A 20000-nucleotide genomic window follows, 5' to 3' on the forward strand; every position below is an offset into this window, starting at 1 on the left:
AGTTTTGGGTTACAATGTTAAGACATTTACGTCGACATTGATATCAAAAGCACTTTATAAATCCAAATAAAGGGCGACCGATATGGATTTTCGGAAAATAAAATAATCAGATACCGATATATCAGCCGATATCTTTCTTGGATTTATCTTCCATTTTTGCGTTTTTTCCCTCAAACGCTTGTGGAAAAGATATAAAATGAAAACAAGATGGTCACTCAAATGGAAAGCGACTGTGCATGCTGAGGGATAATGCTTGTTGTGATCCATATAGCGCCCTCTGCTGGTGACAGAAAGAAGTTAGTGTAATACAACAATATATCGGCGCATATCTGTGATAGAATTAGCCGATACTGATAGTTACTGGATTGGTTTATCGGCTGGCTGATTTATTGGTCGGGCTCTAATAAAGGGAGTTTCTGACTGCTTGTCTTCATAGATAAAATAAAAAAAGTAGCTATGTGTGATCATACTGACACTTGAGAGTGTATTCCAATTTCTAATCTTGACTGATGATGACTTCAGAGGAAATGCTGAATCAGATGTCAACTTCACACTTTCAATGTTAGAAGCAATTTTCAGTTCATGACAAATAAATGACATGCAAGACAAACCAGAGAAGGGATAATGTGAGAGAAGAGAGTGAAGGCTACACAGTAACATGATGAATTCAATCAATCTGATATACACTATAATGAAGTATTGTGTTATAGGTTATAGAAAAGTTGCCTCCAGATGGTCATCAGAGACGAGATCAATGAAGCCTTAAATATTAAAAATGTTTGTCGAGGTTGTAACGCTGAACACGAGTTGATTTGATTGAGGCACGCTATCTCTTAAAAGTTCAAACTAACAAACATGAAACAGGCGTGAAGAACATGCACTTTTTAAAGTTAGAGAAATGACAGTGAGAGTCTCAAACTTCTTCATATGCCAGAAAAAAAAAGTTACCATAAATCTTTAAATAACTGATGTTGAGTTTGTGTCGCTCAAAGATCCTCCTGCTGTGTTTCTCACCTGCCGTGCCACCTTCACTGTTGCTGCTGCTGTTGGTGGCGTTGTTGTTGGCTGGAGAAGAATTTCCACATCCCATCTCTCATCTGACCCTTTAAAAACCTCAGAGGAAGAGACGGGGGGGAGAGGAGAGGAGAGAAGGAGAGGAAAGAAGGAGAACGAGGAGTCAGAGGCACGAAGAAGAAGAAATGAGGAGAAAGGAGGAGTGACTCTCCTTTCCTGTATTTCCTTTTTCTTTTCCTCCCTCTCTGTCTTTCTGCTCTCAGCATGGAGGAAGGATTAGAATGACGCCAAGAAACGAAGGAGGAAAAGAGGAGGGGAAGGAGAGATAGAGAGAGAGAGGGGGGGTTAGAGTGTTAGTGTTCACCCCTGCTGTTGAGGGAGCAGAGCCTCTCTCTCTCTCTCTCTGTTGAGTGTGTGTTTCTGTGTGTGTTTCTGTGTGTGTGTTTCTGTGTGTGTGTTTCTGTGTGTGTTTCTGTGTGTGTGTTTCTGTGTGTGTGTTTCTGTATGTGTTTCTGTGTGTGTGTTTCTGTGTGTGTTTCTGTGTGTGTGTTTCTGTGTGTGTGTTTCTGTGTGTGTTTCTGTGTGTGTTTCTGTGTGTGTGTTTCTGTGTGTGTGTTTCTGTGTGTGTGTTTCTGTGTGTGTGTTTCTGTGTGTGTTTCTGTGTGTTTCTGTGTGTGTGTGTTTCTGTGTGTGTGTGTTTCTGTGTGTGTGTTTCTGTGTGTTTCTGTGTGTGTTTCTGTGTGTGTGTTTCTGTGTGTGTGTTTCTGTGTGTGTGTGTTTCTGTGTGTGTGTTTCTGTGTGTGTGTGTTTCTGTGTGTGTGTTTCTGTGTGTGTTTCTGTGTGTGTTTCTGTGTGTGTGTTTCTGTGTGTGTGTTTCTGTGTGTGTGTTTCTGTGTGTGTTTCTGTGTGTGTGTTTCTGTGTGTGTTTCTGTGTGTTTCTGTGTGTTTCTGTGTGTGTGTGTTTCTGTGTGTGTGTGTTTCTGTGTGTGTTTCTGTGTGTGTTTCTGTGTGTGTTTCTGTGTGTGTTTCTGTGTGTGTTTCTGTGTGTGTGTTTCTGTGTGTGTGTTTCTGTGTGTGTGTTTCTGTGTGTGTTTCTGTGTGTGTGTTTCTGTGTGTGTTTCTGTGTGTTTCTGTGTGTTTCTGTGTGTGTGTGTTTCTGTGTGTGTGTGTTTCTGTGTGTGTTTCTGTGTGTGTTTCTGTGTGTGTTTCTGTGTGTGTTTCTGTGTGTGTTTCTGTGTGTGTTTCTGTGTGTGTGTTTCTCGCTCTGAAATCTGCACAATTTGAAGGAAGGTGATCAAAGTCGTCTGGAATCGATTTAATTGGTGATAATTGGCTGGAATTCAGCAGAGTAAAACGTGAATGGGATTAGAGGAGAGTATATGTTAAAGTGTGTCTACTGTACATCCTGGAGACTATTTTTTTTGTGCAGCTTTAATTGTGCATATTATCTGTGATTTGGTTGGAAATCAAATCAAGACTTCCTGTTCTCGTCAGACTGCCGAAGATGAAAACAACAACAACAAAAAAACCCACCAGAAGAGAAAGAAAACATGTTGTTCCTGTTACATCTCAGAGGTACTTTTTTTTATTTTTTTTCACTGTCATGCTTCTTCTCTGTTTGAAACTTAAAATGACTCATGCCACCCACACACACACATGCACACAAATGAACGGACACACACATCTCTCCTACACTCACCTCAATTACAGGGTGCAGCCAAGTGACTTTTAGAATATAATGGATTTTTTTGTTCTTGTTATTTCCAGCAGGAAGTAAAAAAAAAAAAAAAAAATGACTTTTTGAACATGCTGAGGGTTTTTCAATGTTCTGAGCCGTCACCCAAACCTCTAATTAGAAAGAGACAGGATTTTAAACGCTGCTAACTGTATGTCCATGACTCTCTGTAATCTGGAGGACATGAGCATGAAGAAGCACAAGCTCAGTCTTGAAGGAGCTTAAAGATGGTCCATGGAAGCAGATCTCTAAATACATAAACATCTAAATTTGATGTTTCAATTCTCTTTTTCTATTTTATTAGAAAATCATGAATTTGTTTAGGTCTTTTGTGAAGTCTTCGATACGTTTTATGCTAAATAAAGTCTTTATTATGAAATTACTTTTTTTTTTTTAAACGCATGGGATTGGCTTAGTGGCGGCCCAGGTTCAGATCCGAGCTGTGGCTCCTTCCCTGCTGTTATGATCTTAAAGGTTTTTAAGTGGACCCAAAAGCAAGACCGGAAAACAGGGTGGTGGGTAAAGGGGTATTTATTGAAGTGAGGCTGGTGAAGGCTGGTGAGGCTTGAATGAGAGGCTGGGTGGTGAGGTGCTGGAGCTCGTTGGTTGGAGGCACTGGGGGAAAAAGAAGACAAGGGAACAATTAGCGACAGGTAATCCAAAACACAAAAAAGTCTACTGATACTGAGAAGCTGATCTACCACGGTGTAGGCGGAAATAATCTGGCAGCTTGGGAGAGGTGACCCAGGGTATAAATGCTGCAGCCGGTGATTACAGAAGATGAACAGGTGAGTGATTGCAGAGAGCCCCAGCAGCCAATAAGCCACGCCCAGCCTCTGAAAGAAAAAAAACACAAGCACCAAACAAGGAAAAATACACAGAAATGTCCAATCACCACACCTGCATGTCATTCCTCACTCTCTCTCTCTGATTTCCAACCCTATCCACTGTCCTGTCTCTACAGTAAAGGCAGATAAAGCCCTGAAATAAACCTTATTAGGATCAAATACGTTGCTTTCCTTCAGCCGCATTCATAAATCTTCAGATTTTTATTCTCTTATTTGTCTAATTTTCATGCAGTGTTTTTCCTTCCACATGAACTAAATGTAATAATCAGTTTTTAGGGAGACAACAATGGAATCAAAGCATCACAACTACAACTTGTCCTTGAATAAAGGACTTGCTAAAGAGTAAGAAGTATGAAGACTGGGATTATATGATCTTAGAGACTGTCCTTGTTCCACCTCTAGAAGATGCTCCAAAAAGGCTGCACACAAAATGTTCTCATACATAAACTAAAATATCAAGTTTAAATGGAATCAATGTTTCCTACTATTTCAAAAGCTGTCTTAACTGAAGTGACTAAATCACCTCTGATGTCTGCGATGAAAGAAAGCAAACTGGGCTGAACAACAAAACTCTGGAGAAAAAAAAACCTTTGGGGCAAAGACAACGCAATACTCCATAATGTCCACTAGAGGGAGCCAAACGCTTTTAAGAAAGACAGCTCAGACTCGCTGTAGTGATGATAGAAGAGGGCAGGTTATGCACTAAAAACATTAAAAACAAACAAAGGGGAGGACAGCAATAGAGGACGTGGTGATTCATATTTCATAAACTGTCTGAAGATATGATTAAGTGAACATTTCCTCTTCATAACCGTGAATGCGCTGTGGTGAAGAGAGCACTAGAGTGAATAGAGCACATGCAAAGATTTTGTGAATTTTGCTATTTTAGGATGATAACATCATTAATCAATAGCTGCTCTATTTCTCTATATGTTCTCACATCTCACCTCAAGTTTTAAGTCCAGAACTTTCGGTTTGTGTTGATTTTGGCTCCCCGTGTGGACAAAATGGAGCATTGCTGATTTCGACCTATACATTTGTAAGTAGTGTTTTCTGACAAATAGATGTTCTACTGTCTTTTCAATCAATCAATCAAACTTTATTTATACAGCACCTTTCAGACAAACCAAATTGCAGTTAAAAGTGCTTTACAAGAGCGCAGAGAAGTTATTGATGAAAAAGTAGTTTATAAAATCATTGAGAGACGAATGCACACCAATAAGAATTAAAAAAAATTAAAAAATAAAATACGACACATAAAAGCAATAAGATACAAAAATTAATACATTGGAGAATAATATTTAAAATGTTGGTAGGATAAAAAAGACAATACAATAATGTTAAGATTTGAATTGATATAAAGGACTATATAAAAGCCAGACTGAATAAATGAGTTTTAAGACTTTTAACAGTCAAACGTGCCACTCACTGGGATTTTTGAGATGTAATATGTTAACTGTGTATCATAGTCCGGATACTCTCCACACTTTATTTCTTTAACTTTGTTCTTTTGTTGTTATCTGCGGCACTTTTCACCCTCCATACAGCTGCTATCCTTCGCCTGGCACTGTCCACCCTCCATACAGACGCACTTCTTCCAAGTGAACTCCCTCAGTCTGTGTGACTGTACTCTTCATACTCACACTGTCTCTCTCAGCTGCAGGATACATCAACACCACGCATCAGAAGAGCTGTCAATGATCCACACTCGGATATGTCGCTCTTAATCCACTTTGTCACGTTTCTGGGTGAGTTCATGTTTTTTTAAAGAAATAAAGTAACAGAGGAGGATTTTATCTTCTGTAGCTGCCACAATGTTCGCACTCACTCATCTCCAGCAACAGCAGCATGTAATGAAAGCCATATGAGAAGTGTTATTCACTTCTGCTCAGAAATTAACTAGGAGAAAAAGAATGGCTGCTGCTGGATAAACAGCAAAACAAAACTTCTGGTTTCCAAATAAATAAATACAAATCTCAGACTTCTTCTCACTGACGGTAGTCTTCCTCCCTGCAGCCCTGTGGTGGCCCTGCTGCAGGGCTCAGTTCCCGGAGTTTACAGATGTGTGCACGGAGGGCAGCTGTTATCCCGCCACAGGTGACCTGCTGATCGGCCGCGCGCACAAACTCACCGCCTCCTCCACCTGCGGACTCAAACATCCCGAGAAATTCTGCATCGTCGGACATCTGGAGGTAAGCAAAAGCAGCTGTCTTAAAATTAGAAAAAAAACTTAAATAAATCTGATAGAGTAAGATGTGGCTGAGGCAGATGATATTTTTGACTTTTGATAAATCACAGGTCCTAACTTGTGTTGTTGTGCATCTTGAAATCAAAAGTTTTTTGTGCATGTTTTCTGCTTAATTACATTAAGAAATGAAAGTTTTCAGTGCATGCAAACCGTTTTTAAAACTCATGCAAACACATCAACCACAAAGACCATGATTTAATTGTTCTGGTGATCTTGAACTCCTGCAGATGACACTGTTTAAAGTGCCAAAATGAGATAAATGAGCTCCTAAATGTCCTTGACCTTGGAAGGATAATCTTGTACTTCTTCTGTTTGATATAAACTACAGAGTGTTACAAAGTTTCTTCAGTATTTTCTCTGCCTTTTGCTTTGTGACGTAAAACGTCTGTAGCACTTTTCAGCAGAAGTTACAACCTGCTTTATGTTTAAGGAAATTAAGGAAAGAGGGAGGGAAGAAGTGTTTAGGAAGAAGGGATAAAAGCAAAACTTACAAAGTGAGAATTATAAGTGAAGGAAAAGAGAGCGATGGAGTACACTTATTACTGCGTTACATGCATTCCTTCACACATTCTGTCGGGAATTCATCACATGCCATTGCAAGAGAGAGGACGAATGTCCCTTTCAAGTTTCATCATCACAGTTTCCCCATCAGACACTTTAAAGGCTCAATAACTAAAATAAGAGGAGAGACAAAAGTCGCAGACACTTCAGATAGACTGAGAGAAGAACACTTTCCCAGGACTGACAGAACGGAAATAGATGTCATGTGGATATAATAAACCTGAACAGAAACATTACAGTGTGAAAGAGGTTTAAAGCCTATAATGCATTATGTAATCTAATATAAATGCATGCAGAGAAATGTATTTTCCACCACAGCAGACTTTGCATGCTTTACTTATCCTCTTTATAATAAAGCACATGTGTATACAGTAGGCTAACAATGCGACCTTTGTTGACATATAAAATAGATAAATACTTTAGTGTGTGTCTTGCTGATCTGTTTGTCTACTCATCGATCAGTAACGTTTTAGTTCTGATACTAAAATATCAGCCAGACTGGAATCATAGCAACACATACTAACCTTCAAAAAAGCAGATTAAATTACTGCAAGTTTATTTTTAACCAAAGAACATTTGCTTTTATTAAATTATGGGGTTAAAGGGAATGATTTGTTGTCTTTTCTGTGATTTTATCACGCAGCTTGGTTAGCAAAACTTGGGTCAGATCTTCAGAAAAAGCCATTAAAGTTGCGTCAAACCGATGAGCTTTGTGGGCCTTGAACGCATCATTTTTATGACCACAGCGTTTGAATAGCTGCATGAGAAGAGGGTGGGTTAATGCGCTGTTACATTGGGTTTTAAATGAAATACGACAAATGTTTGCCTTTGCATGAAAAAAGAAGACAAGAAAGTATTTTTAATTCCTCTCTTCTGTCTGTTTCATATTTTATTAAAAGCAGCTATAACTACTGTAATCATCTGTTAATCTGAGGCTTGTTTTCTGAATTTTGTTTTTCATGATATCACAGAAATGGAGAACAGCCTTTTTATATTTACAGGCTCTAAGGTGATGACTTTAATAAGCGTGTTTGTGGAAAAAAAAAAACTGAAAACTCAAAGATGGTCTGTTAAATATCAGATTAAAGGAATTGAAGCAAACACATTTTTGGCACTTTTGCTTTAAAACCCTGATGAAATGATTGATTGATCATCAAGATTTCATTCAACAAACCAATCAGCTGAGTAGAGGTTTAAGTTTTTTTTATCAGAACTCTTTAGATTGTGTTTGTGTGTGTGTGTGAGATGCATGTACAGTATCTGCTCGCCGTCTTGTGTGGGAGTTCAGACATTCCTCTCTTCACAATAAAAGCCTTGTGTGTTCCTCACAATCCCACCCCCTGTGTGCGTGATGTCCGGTGGCGAGGCAAAGGGAGAATCTCTCTCTATCTCAAAACCCTTCGGCAAGTTCTCGATTGTGAATGCCGTCCTTGAAAAACTGAAATCACGGACACAGTGTGGTGCCTATCTGAGCTTCCCTTCAGGATGAGCACAGCGCTCAAGTATGAGCTGAGGGTGAGGAGGGGCTGGATGAGGGGGAGGAAAGTTAGCCTTAAGTGGAGCCACTTAGTGAGACTCATTTCAACACAGACTCAGTGGGCAGGGGATGAAATTGAGAAACACGTCTTATTGATTCACACGCTGCAAATTTGGAGAGATTTACTGGTGAGTGTGTGCGCCTGAGTTTTGTTTGCCTTCATGCCAAACATCTGGCGAGCAGGCGAGGCGTCTGCTGCTGATTAATGAAGTGAAAACATTATTGAACAGACACATCAGAAACTTAATATACACATCGTTTAATCCACATTTTCTCCATATTACAAACTTTCAATTTGTAGTTTCTTTAACAGCTCCCATGATCCTACTTTTAGGTTTTTTACAAAAAACTTAAGAGCAGATTTTTTCTCCCATTCTGCCATTTTAGTAAGGTCAAACAAACATGGGCGGTTCTAGGCAGGGGCCAACAGGGGCCAGTGCCCATGTAACACTGACGCTGACTCTAAACATCCACTAATGACGCTCGCTGCCACCTCTGAAGCAACAAGAATCATTTGGTTTTCGGTACAATAAACATTTTGTTTTTTAAGCTAGATCATCTTTGTCAATTTGTCACCTGGGTTTAATGTTCCTCTCTGACAAAACAACTGGCCCCCTCAGTAAAACTGGTGTAGAACCGCCACTGCAAACAAAGATTGCTAGGGCCCGACAGATATGTGATTTTTTTTAGGTCTAATACTGATATCAACTTTGGGGAGAAAAAATCTGTACAAAAAGCAAAGAAGACTTTTCATATATGATGACAGAAAACTCAAGGAAAGATTGTTTTTCTTGAACATTGGTGAATAAAATACCAAATCATGGTTAGCATGGTTCACTTTTCTGTAATTTGTGTGAACTGATCCTTTAACACTCTGCTCTCTCTCTCTCTCTCTCTCTCTCTCTCTCTCTCTCTCTCTCTCTCTCTCTGTCCATCAGGAGGAGAAGAAATGTTTCACGTGCGACTCGAGCAGGATGTTCGACGAGGACAGCAATCAGGACAGCCACACCATCGAGAACGTGGTCACCACCTTCGCTCACAACCGCCTCAAGACCTGGTGGCAGTCTGAGAACGGTGAGAAACAGAGAGAGAGACTTCCTGTTCACTCCTGGTTTTGAAATAAAAGAGCAGCGTAGCGTGTGAGCGCTCGCCGACTCTGTTCTCATGGGAACACAGCTCAGTAATGACTAGACTAGGAGATCACAGAGCCTCTCACTGCAGCCAATCACAGCAGGCGGAGGAGGGGGTGGGGGGCGGGGCTTACAGGTGTGCTTTGGAGAACAGGTGTGAGGATAAAAAAAGAAACAGATGTGTGTCATCACTTGGACACACACAGGCCTTTAAAGTGGGAGAAGAGGGAAGTGTGTAATGAGAAAGCGGCGGTTCAGAGACTCCACGGCGAGAACGAGACTCAGTTTTTACTCTCGCACTTAAATCCACCTTGAGGCCAGGTGTGGGAGTGGAAAGATAAAACTCTGCATTAAAGCTATAAAACAAGAAATTCTTTCCATGTGGAAGTCACTGGAAAATGTCTTATTAAAGAGGTGCGTGTGTGTGTGTGTGTGTGTGTGTGTGCAGACTCACTTATCTTATAAGGAATAAAAGCCCCAAAAGTGAATTAAAAAAAAAGTCATACAAATGAAAACAATAATGAGGAAACCTTGGTCATTTGTTTTCCTTATTTCAGTGACACAACGTGAAAGAACTGGAACCATCATCACATCGTTATGAATTTGAGCCCCTAAAGAAATCCCATTAGCTCAGTTCCCAGGCTAACATCCCCTGCTCCCACATTCACACTGCACATGCACACACTGTTCCCTGACAGCGGTGGGAATCTGTCAGAGGTATGAGGGTATGAGTCATAGAGGGAGCTGCAGCCAGCGGGGCAGATGGCTTTAATACAGCAGGAAGCTGCAGACATACAATGGGCTTTGCTTGGGATTTCCTAATTCCCTCACAGAAAGTCCTCCTGTTCCACTATCTTGCTTGTCAGAGCCAGTTGCTTCAGCTGCTGTTGAGTTGAAAAAAAAATCCATTTATTTACAAATGTTTTGTAAGAAGAGATCCAGGAATCAAAGGGTTGCACCACACAGACATTTCTACATAGAGATAAGTTACCCAGAGAGAGCAAGGGACATTTACATCACTAACTAAAAAGATTAAAAAATGTGCAATAACTTTTTTGTGTCGATCAGCAGGCCTCGTCATAGTGTAACTGTTCATTTCCTGATTAATAGTTTAAAGTGGGAAGACTTCAACTTGCATTCATGGAGAACAAAATAAATCTTAAATCCTAAATTGTAAAACATTGTTAGGTTGAAGCCGCAGCTCCCACAGCGCAGCTAACCTACAGGAAGGTGGGGACGTGAGCGAGTTACTGTTATTCTTAGGATGCTAACTTTGCTTTAAAGTCTTTATATGTGATTTTTCACACTTAAATGTAGAAATCAAGTATATCCTCGGAAAATAACTCTGTGAGTCATGACTGTCTAAAATGGGTGTAACACCCGAGTCCCACTGTCTGTGATGTTTTCAGAGTTTTCAGAGTCCTATCTTCACTTTGTTTACATCGCCCGGACGGCCGGCTGACTCCTCCCCTCGTGTATAAAAGTTGTTTAATTGAGGGACTAGAGAAAAGAAGAATAACATACTGTACTCACTGCTTAACTGTGTTTCTAGATCACGCTCATTTCAGGTAAATTTACATGCAGTGTGAAGATACCAGCATAATAAAGATCACTAGCATTAGCATGCTAACACAACAATGCAGCGCGAGTTGTTTTGGTTTCATGCTGGTGCTCAAGGGCGACATCTGCTGGATCAAAAAATCGCATATAAAGCCTTTAAGTTTAGCTCTACATGCTAAAGTGATTCTCCTCCTCAAATTATTATTTATTTTTGCTTTAACAGTTTCTAACAGTCATTTAACTACATTAGACTTTTCTTTAGCTTTAATGGCAGAAAGAAAGAATTGGGCGACACTACACAGAGACTTAGAAGAATTTAGAAATTGCTGGTACTACACCATCCAGAACTGCAGCTTGTTTAGATTCATATGTGGTAATAAATCAAGCTTTAGCTGCATAAAGGAGCGCAGATGTAAATATTTAGGATAGTTTCAGTGTGTGAGAAAGTGTATCAGGGGCGTTGACAGTTTTTATAGTGAGTTTTTATGAATGGAAATGTTATAAAATATGTGGCCCTAAATGTTAATTTCCTGTCTTTTCATCGTCACCAGGTGTGGAGAACGTCACCATCCAGCTGGACCTCGAGGCCGAGTTTCACTTCACCCATCTTATCATGACCTTCAAGGTGCCTGTTCTCCCTCTGCACAACACAAACACACATATATCACATTAACTGTCCCCGTACCCACAGCTCGCATAAACACAGCGCTCGTACAGCTGTGGTGGAGGAATGTGGAAAATCATTGAGGTCTCTGGGGGACGGTGGGAAGAGAAAGGAGGGAGAGGAGGAGGATGAGTTAACGGCTGTGTAGTAAAAAAAAAAAGTCATCTCCAGCAAATGGTCGGCCGTGATGGTGGCCAGCTGGAGTTGTGCCTGAAACACTCAGATAGTCGAAATACACACGCTATATCCTGTTGAAGAACGTGAAGGCAGGAAGGATCAACAGCTCGAACAGCCCTCACCCAATCAGACATGTTATGACTTTAAATCCAAGTTAAATTATATGTTGTATCCACATCATTATGAATTAAAACAAATATTTAATCTATATTTTAAAGGTCGCACATTATGCAAAATACACTTTACCATGTTTTTCTTTTTTTTTTCTTTTTCTGACCAACATCTTTATTGTTTTCAAATGTTTTACAACAGTACAAAACCAGACAATAAATTATATAGAACAATACCCAACAAGGGAAACACTATCAATGCAAGACAGAAAAAAAGACAAACAGAAAAAAACAAAAAAAAAAACCAAAAAAAAAAACCTGACTAACAAAAAAATATTATTAAGTTAAATTAAATACAGGAATAAAGCAGGATGATTAAAATATATGTAAATAAATAAAAACGTAAAAAAATAAAAATAACAAAATTCCACAACCACAACATGATTATTTCCGATTAGGCTGCATGGAAGTGTTAAGTTGTCCACCTTTTACAGAAAATTGTGTCTCCAGAAGATTTACAGGGGGCTGTCACACTTCACCATGTTTTTCTTAACACCAGGTAATAAAATGTTTCTGTTTTTTGTCTCAAGACGTTTCGGCCGGCTGCCATGATAATCGAGCGCTCGATGGACTTCGGGAAGTCGTGGCAGGTTTATCGTTACTTCGCCTACGACTGCGAGTCGTCTTTCCCCGGCGTGTCCCCCGGGCCGATGGTCAAAGTGGACGAGATCCTCTGCGACTCGCATTACTCCGACATCGAGCCGTCCACAGAGGGAGAGGTGAGACTGCCTTCTGCTCTTTATATTTTTATTATTTGACCAATGCTTAATACTTTTTGATTTCATCCAAATCAAATAAGGATTTTGATGAATATGTAAAGAACAAATACACAAAAGTCACTTCTCATTCAACTTAAAACTGATAAATGTTCCTTTATTTCTTTACCAGCTGATATTTCGGGTGTTGGACCCCGCCTTCAGGATTGATGACCCTTACAGTCTGAGGATACAGAGTAAGACGCTTATACATTATGATGTAATGAATTATTTTTGTGTTGTTTGCACCTTTAGCTTGTTAATCCCCTAAAAGAAAGCAGGTCTCTAACTGGCTCCTTATCACAGGTTTCCAGGTGTGTACAGATTGTTAAAGAGTCACTTTTCATGCTCATGCATAATTTATCTGAACAAATGAGTGATTTCACCAATAATTAACATAAAAAACAGAAAAGATTTAGTTAGTTTTATAGCAGGAAGATTTCTGCTGTTAGTTCAAATAAGACTAAATCATGAGGCTTTTGAGATTTACCTTAAATATTTGTCATGAAACTCTAATCATTAACATGCCTCCTTAGTGTGAGGTCAATGGAGACACAAAGAGGAATAACTCAAAACCCTGTGGAAGATCATTTCTAGCGGATTTGTTTAGTCGCTGTAGTCCAGGTACTTTAGAGCAGAGCAGGGGTCACACAGAGAGAGCGCGCTTTGTGGAATTTCACACGTAGAAGTGACTCCGTCTTTGCTCGCTCACCGACATCCAGACGGAGACACATTCACACACACGCAGAGGGCTCATGGTGAGTATGTGGTGAATGCTGTAGGTGTGTGAGGAACAGCAGAGGTATCTTTGAGGGTCTGTAAAATCAGTGTGAAATGAGTGATGATAGTTTTCCTTTTCCTTCTCTAGCTTTACAGAAGAGAGAGGTTTACCTTTGAGACGCTAAGCTCGCACTCTTCCCTCGATAAAGAAAGTTAAAGTGTGTGATATTTGATGTAACGCTCTGATCGCTCATGTGTGCAGACATGCTGAAGATCACCAACCTGCGGGTGAAGTTCGTCAAGCTCCACACGCTGGGTGACAACCTGCTCGACTCCCGAGACGAGGTGACGGAGAAGTACTACTACTCCCTCTATGACATGGTCGTCCGCGGCAACTGCTTCTGCTACGGCCACGCCTCCGAGTGCGCACCGATCGACGGAGCCCCGAAAGGAGACGAGGGCATGGTACATCAAACACACACACACACACACACACACACACACACACACACACACACACACACACACACACACACACACACACACACAGTCAAATGACTAAAGAGTGAAACAGAAAATAGGAAACATGCAAGATTAAACCTTTTATTTAAGCCTTAGAAGAAAGTCACATTATGTTCAGAGTCCCTCTGTACCTTTAAGAAAAAGCTAAAGACCCAGCTCTTTCATGAATACCTACTAACTTAATGATGATGGTCTCCATATTATTGATGATGATGATGGTAATGACGATGGTTTTTGTTTGATAACGACGACTTATAAGATGGTTTCTATACTGATTAGAGCTCTCAAGAACTGCCCTCAATGTTGTGCTTTGCCTCTGGTCACTTCCTGTCAGCACCTGTGTGTCCAATCAGACTCAAAGCTGATCGTTTGCTCTTACTGACATTGTTCCCTTTTTTCTAGATCCTTGCTTGTGTTGTTCTTACTCTCTGATGTACGTCGCTTTGGATAAAAGAGTCTGCTAAGTGAATTGTAGGATTGTGATAATAAATCACAGTCAGTGTATGCGTCTGATTCTTCAGTTGGTGTTGATATGTTTTTTGCCGTATTCAGGTGCACGGCCGTTGTGTTTGTAATCACAACACTGAGGGACTAAACTGCGAGCACTGCCAGGACTTCTACCATGATTTACCCTGGAGGCCTGCAGAGGGACGAAACACTCATGCCTGCAAGAGTAAGATGCAAACACAAGTACAGGACTAGATCACTTATGACATGGAATTAAGAACGTGTAGTTCACTTTCCAGATTTGAAAGGCTTTATATGTGATTTTTTGATCCAGCAGACGTCGCCCTTGAGCACCAGCATGAAACCAAAACAACTCGCGCCGCATTGTTGTGTTAGCATGCTAATGCTAGTGATCTTTATTATGCTGGTATCTTCACACTGCATGTAAATTTACCTGAAATGAGCGTGATCTAGAAACACAGTTAAGCAGTGAGTACAGTATGTTATTCTTCTTTTCTCTAGTCCCTCAATTAAACAACTTTTATACACGAGGGGAGGAGTCAGCCGGCCGTCCTGGCGATGTAAACAAAGTGAAGATAGGACTCTGAAAACTCTGAAAACATCACAGACAGTGGAACTCGGGTGTTACACCCATTGTAGACAGTCATGACTCACAGAGTTATTTTCAGAGGACATACTTGATTTATATATTTAAGTGTGAAAAATCACATATTAAGACTTTAAAGCAGTTGAAAAAAAGCATTTTTTTACCAGCTTTAGACTTTCCCCCTCTAAACGTGTGGATTTGTCTCCTCCTCTGTCAGAGTGCGAGTGCAACCATCACTCCACATCGTGCCACTTCGACATGGCCATGTACAAGACGACCGGCAACGTGAGCGGAGGAGTGTGCGACGACTGTCAACACAACACGGTGGGCCGGCAGTGCGAGCAGTGCGCCCCCTTCTACTACCAGCACCCGAACAGAGACCTGCGGGATCCCAGCGTCTGTGAGCGTAAGTCACCACCGTGTAACCTCCCCAGTGTGTGGGTGGGTGGGTGTGTGTGTGTGTGTGTGTGTGTGTGTGTGTGTGTGTGTGTGTGTGTGTGTGTGTCCCACTCCTCTTTACGGCCTCGCTCCAGTCATTACTGGACGTGCACGTTGGTGTTCTCCTCCAGGACATTCTCTCTCTGAGACATCTGGAGCTGAACTCTCTGACTGTGCTGTTAGTCTTTGAAGTGAAAAAGCAGAAATAAGCTGTTGTTGCAGCGTGATCGTAGTTAAGTAGTGGGTACAAGTGGAAAGACGGCTGTAAAACCAAAACACTTCCTACTCCAAGATCATCTATACAATTACACATAAACTTTTAAAGATCTTTGCTCTTAACTTACAGTGTCTGCTTTTATTTTAAAACATTTTAAATATATTTTCTTATTCAGGTAAAGACGTCTTAAGAAGACTCGAAAATGATTACCAGGAGTTTGAAAGAGATGAATGTTTTTTATCATTTATTGACTTCATAGCCCCACAATTTGTTGTGTATATAATAGTCGCTGTGGCTTAGTGGTAAGTCGAGGGTTCGATCCCCAGCAACTGCAGCAATGTCCGATGTGTCCTTGGGCAAGACACTTAACCCCAAGTTGCTCCTGCTGTTTCGTTGGCTGTGTATGAATGTGTATAAATGAGATTAGTTATTTCTGATGGTGACTTCACACAGCAGCCTCGGCCATCAGTGTGTGAATGTGTAGGTGTGACCTGCGGTGTAAAAGAGCTTTGAGTAATCAGAAAACTAGAAAAGCGTTATATTCTGGCCCCAAGAGTACATCACCATCACCTGAACAACTTCCTGTCTCCACAGTGTGTAACTGCGACCCCGTCGGGTCCCTGAAGGGCGGTCTGTGCGACTCGAGGACCGACGTTGCAGCCGGGCTGATCTCAGGTCAGTGTCGGTGCAAAGCCAACGTGGAGGGCGAGCGCTGCAACCACTGCAGACAGGGGTACCACGGGCTGGGACAGGGGGCGCACGGCTGCCTGCGTAAGTCTGCAACCAGATATTCATTTCTCTCAGACTGTTTTTTTTTTTTTTTTAAAGCATATTCCATTGTTTTTCACATCAGAGTACAGATTGCAGGAGCTGCAGTCACACACACTGACTCAGTCCAGGCTGTTGTCTTATTGTGTGATTGTGTGGGGTTTTTTTTCACAGCTTGTACCTGTAACCCGCTGGGAACTCTGCAGGGAGGAAACTCCTGTGACTCCAAGACGGGAAGTTGCTTCTGCAAACGTCTCGTTGACGGACATAACTGCGATCAGTGCACTGTGAGGACAGAAACTCTTCGCCTCAAATTGAAGATTTTAAAACTGTTATTGTGTGCATTAACAGATGCTCCTTTCTTCTTACCTGTAGCCTCAGCACTGGGGTCTCTCCAACGATATGGACGGCTGCAGACCGTGTGACTGCGACCAGGGAGGAGCCGTCGACAATAAGTACGTTTTGAACGCTCAGTTACATTTGTGCACAAACAACAAGCAACACAATCAAATACAAATTCTGAGGTACAAATATCTCCATCTTATCTCCACAGCTGTGACCCTCACACAGGACAGTGTGTGTGCAGGGAGCACATGTTTGGTCGGCGCTGCAGTCAGGTCGAGTCCGGCTTTTACTTCATCGCTCTGGATCACTACACCTACGAGGCCGAGGACGCCGAGCACGGACCTGTGAGTGTGTTTAACAAAAAAATATAAAAATCAAGTGATGCTCTCATCATCATGAAAACTAGAGCTGTGACCACCGCTCTCTTTCAGGGTGTGACGGTGGTACCCAGGCCTTACCCTCTGGATCGCAGTCCCACCTGGACCGGTATGGGTTTTGTCAACGTGCCAGAAGGAGCTTACTTAGAATTCCACATCAACAACATCCCAGAGTCCATGGACTATGACATCCTCGTTCGCTATGAGCCTCAGGTGACACATGCTGATTTGAATATAAAGATCCCAACGAGGACACAGAGGTTAACTTTGTCTTTCTGCTGCAGAACTTTGAACTTTCTCTATTTAATTAAATAGAATAATGTCTAATTTAACCTTCAGACTATCTATTTTAAAAGTAACGTTGGAAAAACATGTGTTCATAAATGGCAATAAAAATATTATACAGTAATGTTTTTTCCCACTTTGATTGACTTCATTTTTTTAACCAACTCCAGCTCTCTTGATTGATATAAAAAAAGTATTCATTTTCAGGATTTTAACCCTTTAAATGCCAGTTTGAGTACTTAGCGCCCCCTGTAGTTTTGTATGTAAAAAACACAAAAAATACTTAATGCAAATTAGATTTCCTTAATAACACGTGTGTGTGTGTGTTTGTGTTTGCCAGCTGCCGCAGCAGTGGGAGCAGGTGAACATCCGAGTTCACCGTCCCGTCTTCAACCCTCCAAACTATTCAGGTCACTGCAGCAACTCCATCCAGAGCGAAGACGAGCAGCTCATCTCTCTGCCGCCTGGATCCAGGTGAAAAAAAAACATCAGTTTACGTTTCTGAGTCTCTCTGGGTTTATTTTGAAAAGAAGAACCTCACCGACTTTTTTCCTTTTTTTGGGTTTCAGACATGTGCTGCTAGTGAGGTCGGTGTGTTTCGAGAAAGGACTGAACTACACGATCAGTCTCACTCTGCCTCGCTACTCGTCTGTCAGCGACGTCCAGAGCCCGTACACACTCATCGACTCTGTACGTTACATTTCACTCACTACGTTCGTTCATTCATATTTCTCAAAAATCTCCCTCCACTCTGCTCCTCCATCCCTACAAACCCGTGTTTGTGTTACAGTTTCCATCACTCGCCTCCTCCTCCTCCCTCTCTTTTCATAGCTGGTGCTGATTCCTCGGGTCAGGGAGATGGACATGTTCCACGGGAGCGACGGCGAGGGAGCGTGGGACACGTTCCAGCGTTACCGCTGTCTGGAGAGCAGCCAGAGCGTCGTCAAAAGCCCCATGACCGAAATCTGCAACGACTACATCTTCAGCGTCTCCGCTCTGCTGCACAAAGGAGCCATGGGTACGTTTTTAATACGTGTGTCTGCTTAGTGTTTTTTGGTCAGAGGATGTAGTCCTCCAAGCAGACGACCCGGGTTCTAATCCGACCCGTGGCTTCTTTCCCGCATGGCGTTCCCCACTCTCTCTCTCTTCCTGATTTCTGAATCAAAGAAGGGAATCCTGAATTGTGCAGCATAAACTCTCGTCTTTATACTCTTTAAAGGACTTTTTAGACCAAAGAAATCCTCCTCTCAATGTTCTGTTGCCTTGTCTTTCAGCATGCCAGTGTGACCCTCAGGGCTCCCTCAGCGCCGTGTGCGACCCCAGCGGAGGTCAGTGCCAGTGTCGACCGAACGTCGTGCTGCGCTCCGGCTACGTTCCTGTTCAGCCCCGCCGGCTGCAGACGTGAGTGTTGTTCCTTTGATACCTCATGAATCCTGCAACAAGAAGGGGTAATGATTCAACAAGAAGGGGTAATGATTCATCAAGAAGGGGTAATGATTTTTTTTTTTTTCTCTTCCCCAGCCTGTGGGTGCGACCTCGCGGCCTCCGTCAGCGCCTTCTGTCACGAGGCAACCGGTCAGTGTCAGTGCGCCCCGGGGGCCACGGGGCGTCAGTGCTCCCACTGCCTGCCGGGTTTCTGGGGTTACCCTCAGTGCAGGCCGTGTCAGTGCAACGGGCACAGCGAGTTCTGCCACCCGCACACCGGAGCGTGTCAGGGCTGCAGAGACTTCACCACCGGACAACACTGTGAGAGGTACGGCCCGGGGAGGAGGTCGACTAGGGAAGCTTCCGTTGTAATTATCAGGGCGGATACAGATGTTTAAAATAACTATTTCACCGATTACCAATTTTTTATTTTAAACTAAAGTTATCTTCTCCGATTACTTCTGAACATCTCGCCCCAGAAAGATGCTTTAAAGGAGTATCAGTGAGGGGATGCTATTCTTTACTTCTTCTTTTTTAACCTCCAGGTGTCTGGATGGTTACCATGGCGACCCAGAGTTGGGCTCAGGTGATCACTGTCGCCCTTGCATGTGCCCTGACGGACCCCGCAGCGGACGCCAGTTTTCAGACAGCTGCTACCTCCTGTCTCCATCCAGCCAGCTGGTGTGTGTGTGCAGCGCAGGATACAAAGGTACACACACACACACACACACACACACACACACACACACACACACACACACACACAGAGAGTATAGAAGATTTAGTTTTCACATAAGCAGCTGTTTCAGTCCTGAACTTTGTGTCATCAAGTCTTCACCTCACCCAAAACAAACACTTCAGGTCTCCTCCGATCCGCTCCTTTGAACTGTTGTTGTTACTTCCTGTCCTGGTTCCTGTCCTCTCGCAGGCGCCAGGTGTGATCAGTGCGCCCCGGGTTACTTCGGGAACCCTCTGGTCCCCGGGGGCCGCTGCCTGCCCTGCCAGTGTAACAGCAACATCGACATGCACGACCCGGCGTCGTGCGACGCTCGGACGGGCGCCTGCCTCAAGTGCCTGTACCACACCGAGGGCTACGCCTGTCAGCACTGCAGACTGGGTTACTACGGCAACGCTGGCACTCAGAGCTGCAGGAGTGAGTACAGATGTTAATGTTATAACATGCTGTGGTTATTGGGTGTGTTAAAGCCTGAATGATATCCTGTCCTCCTGCGTGCAGAGTGTATGTGTTACTCGACGGGGACGGCCCCTCAGGCCTGCTCGTCCCCCGAGGAGTGTCAGTGCAATCAGATCGGCGGTCAGTGTCCCTGCCAGCCCAACGTGGTCGGGCAGAACTGCGACCGCTGCGCTGCCGACACCTGGAACCTCGCCAGCGGGACGGGCTGCGAGCACTGCAACTGCGATCCCGTCAACTCCTTCAGCTCCTCCTGCG

At 42.7% G+C, this 20000-nt stretch overlaps 1 protein-coding gene and 1 long non-coding RNA gene across 2 annotated transcripts in view; one reads left to right on the forward strand and one right to left on the reverse strand.

Moving 5' to 3' along the window:
• LOC110003248 (uncharacterized) overlaps window positions 1-1360 on the reverse strand; it is a 7071-nt gene extending 5711 nt beyond the window's left edge. The window contains exon 1 of the long non-coding RNA XR_002278886.3: window positions 1015-1360. This is a non-coding gene — a long non-coding RNA (uncharacterized lncRNA). The remainder of the gene's footprint in view (window positions 1-1014) is intronic.
• A 3843-nt stretch (window positions 1361-5203) lies between these two features.
• Window positions 5204-20000, forward strand: part of lamb1b (laminin, beta 1b) — a 25540-nt gene continuing 10743 nt past the window's right edge. The window contains 23 exon segments of the mRNA XM_065951230.1: window positions 5204-5345; window positions 5614-5789; window positions 8882-9017; window positions 11185-11258; window positions 12175-12363; window positions 12533-12596; window positions 13382-13584; window positions 14194-14314; window positions 14913-15101; window positions 15945-16121; window positions 16293-16405; window positions 16494-16573; window positions 16672-16807; window positions 16895-17053; window positions 17466-17599; window positions 17695-17815; window positions 17957-18143; window positions 18400-18481; window positions 18483-18526; window positions 18647-18878; window positions 19096-19259; window positions 19479-19703; window positions 19788-20000. The exon segment at window positions 19788-20000 is cut by the window's right edge and continues 5 nt beyond it. Of these exon segments, the coding sequence (XP_065807302.1) occupies window positions 5312-5345; window positions 5614-5789; window positions 8882-9017; window positions 11185-11258; window positions 12175-12363; window positions 12533-12596; window positions 13382-13584; window positions 14194-14314; window positions 14913-15101; window positions 15945-16121; window positions 16293-16405; window positions 16494-16573; window positions 16672-16807; window positions 16895-17053; window positions 17466-17599; window positions 17695-17815; window positions 17957-18143; window positions 18400-18481; window positions 18483-18526; window positions 18647-18878; window positions 19096-19259; window positions 19479-19703; window positions 19788-20000 (3253 nt within the window). The 5' untranslated portion in view covers window positions 5204-5311.

This window comes from Labrus bergylta, chromosome 23 (assembly GCF_963930695.1).
Source record: "Labrus bergylta chromosome 23, fLabBer1.1, whole genome shotgun sequence".
Classification (NCBI taxonomy): Eukaryota; Metazoa; Chordata; class Actinopteri; order Labriformes; family Labridae; genus Labrus; species Labrus bergylta.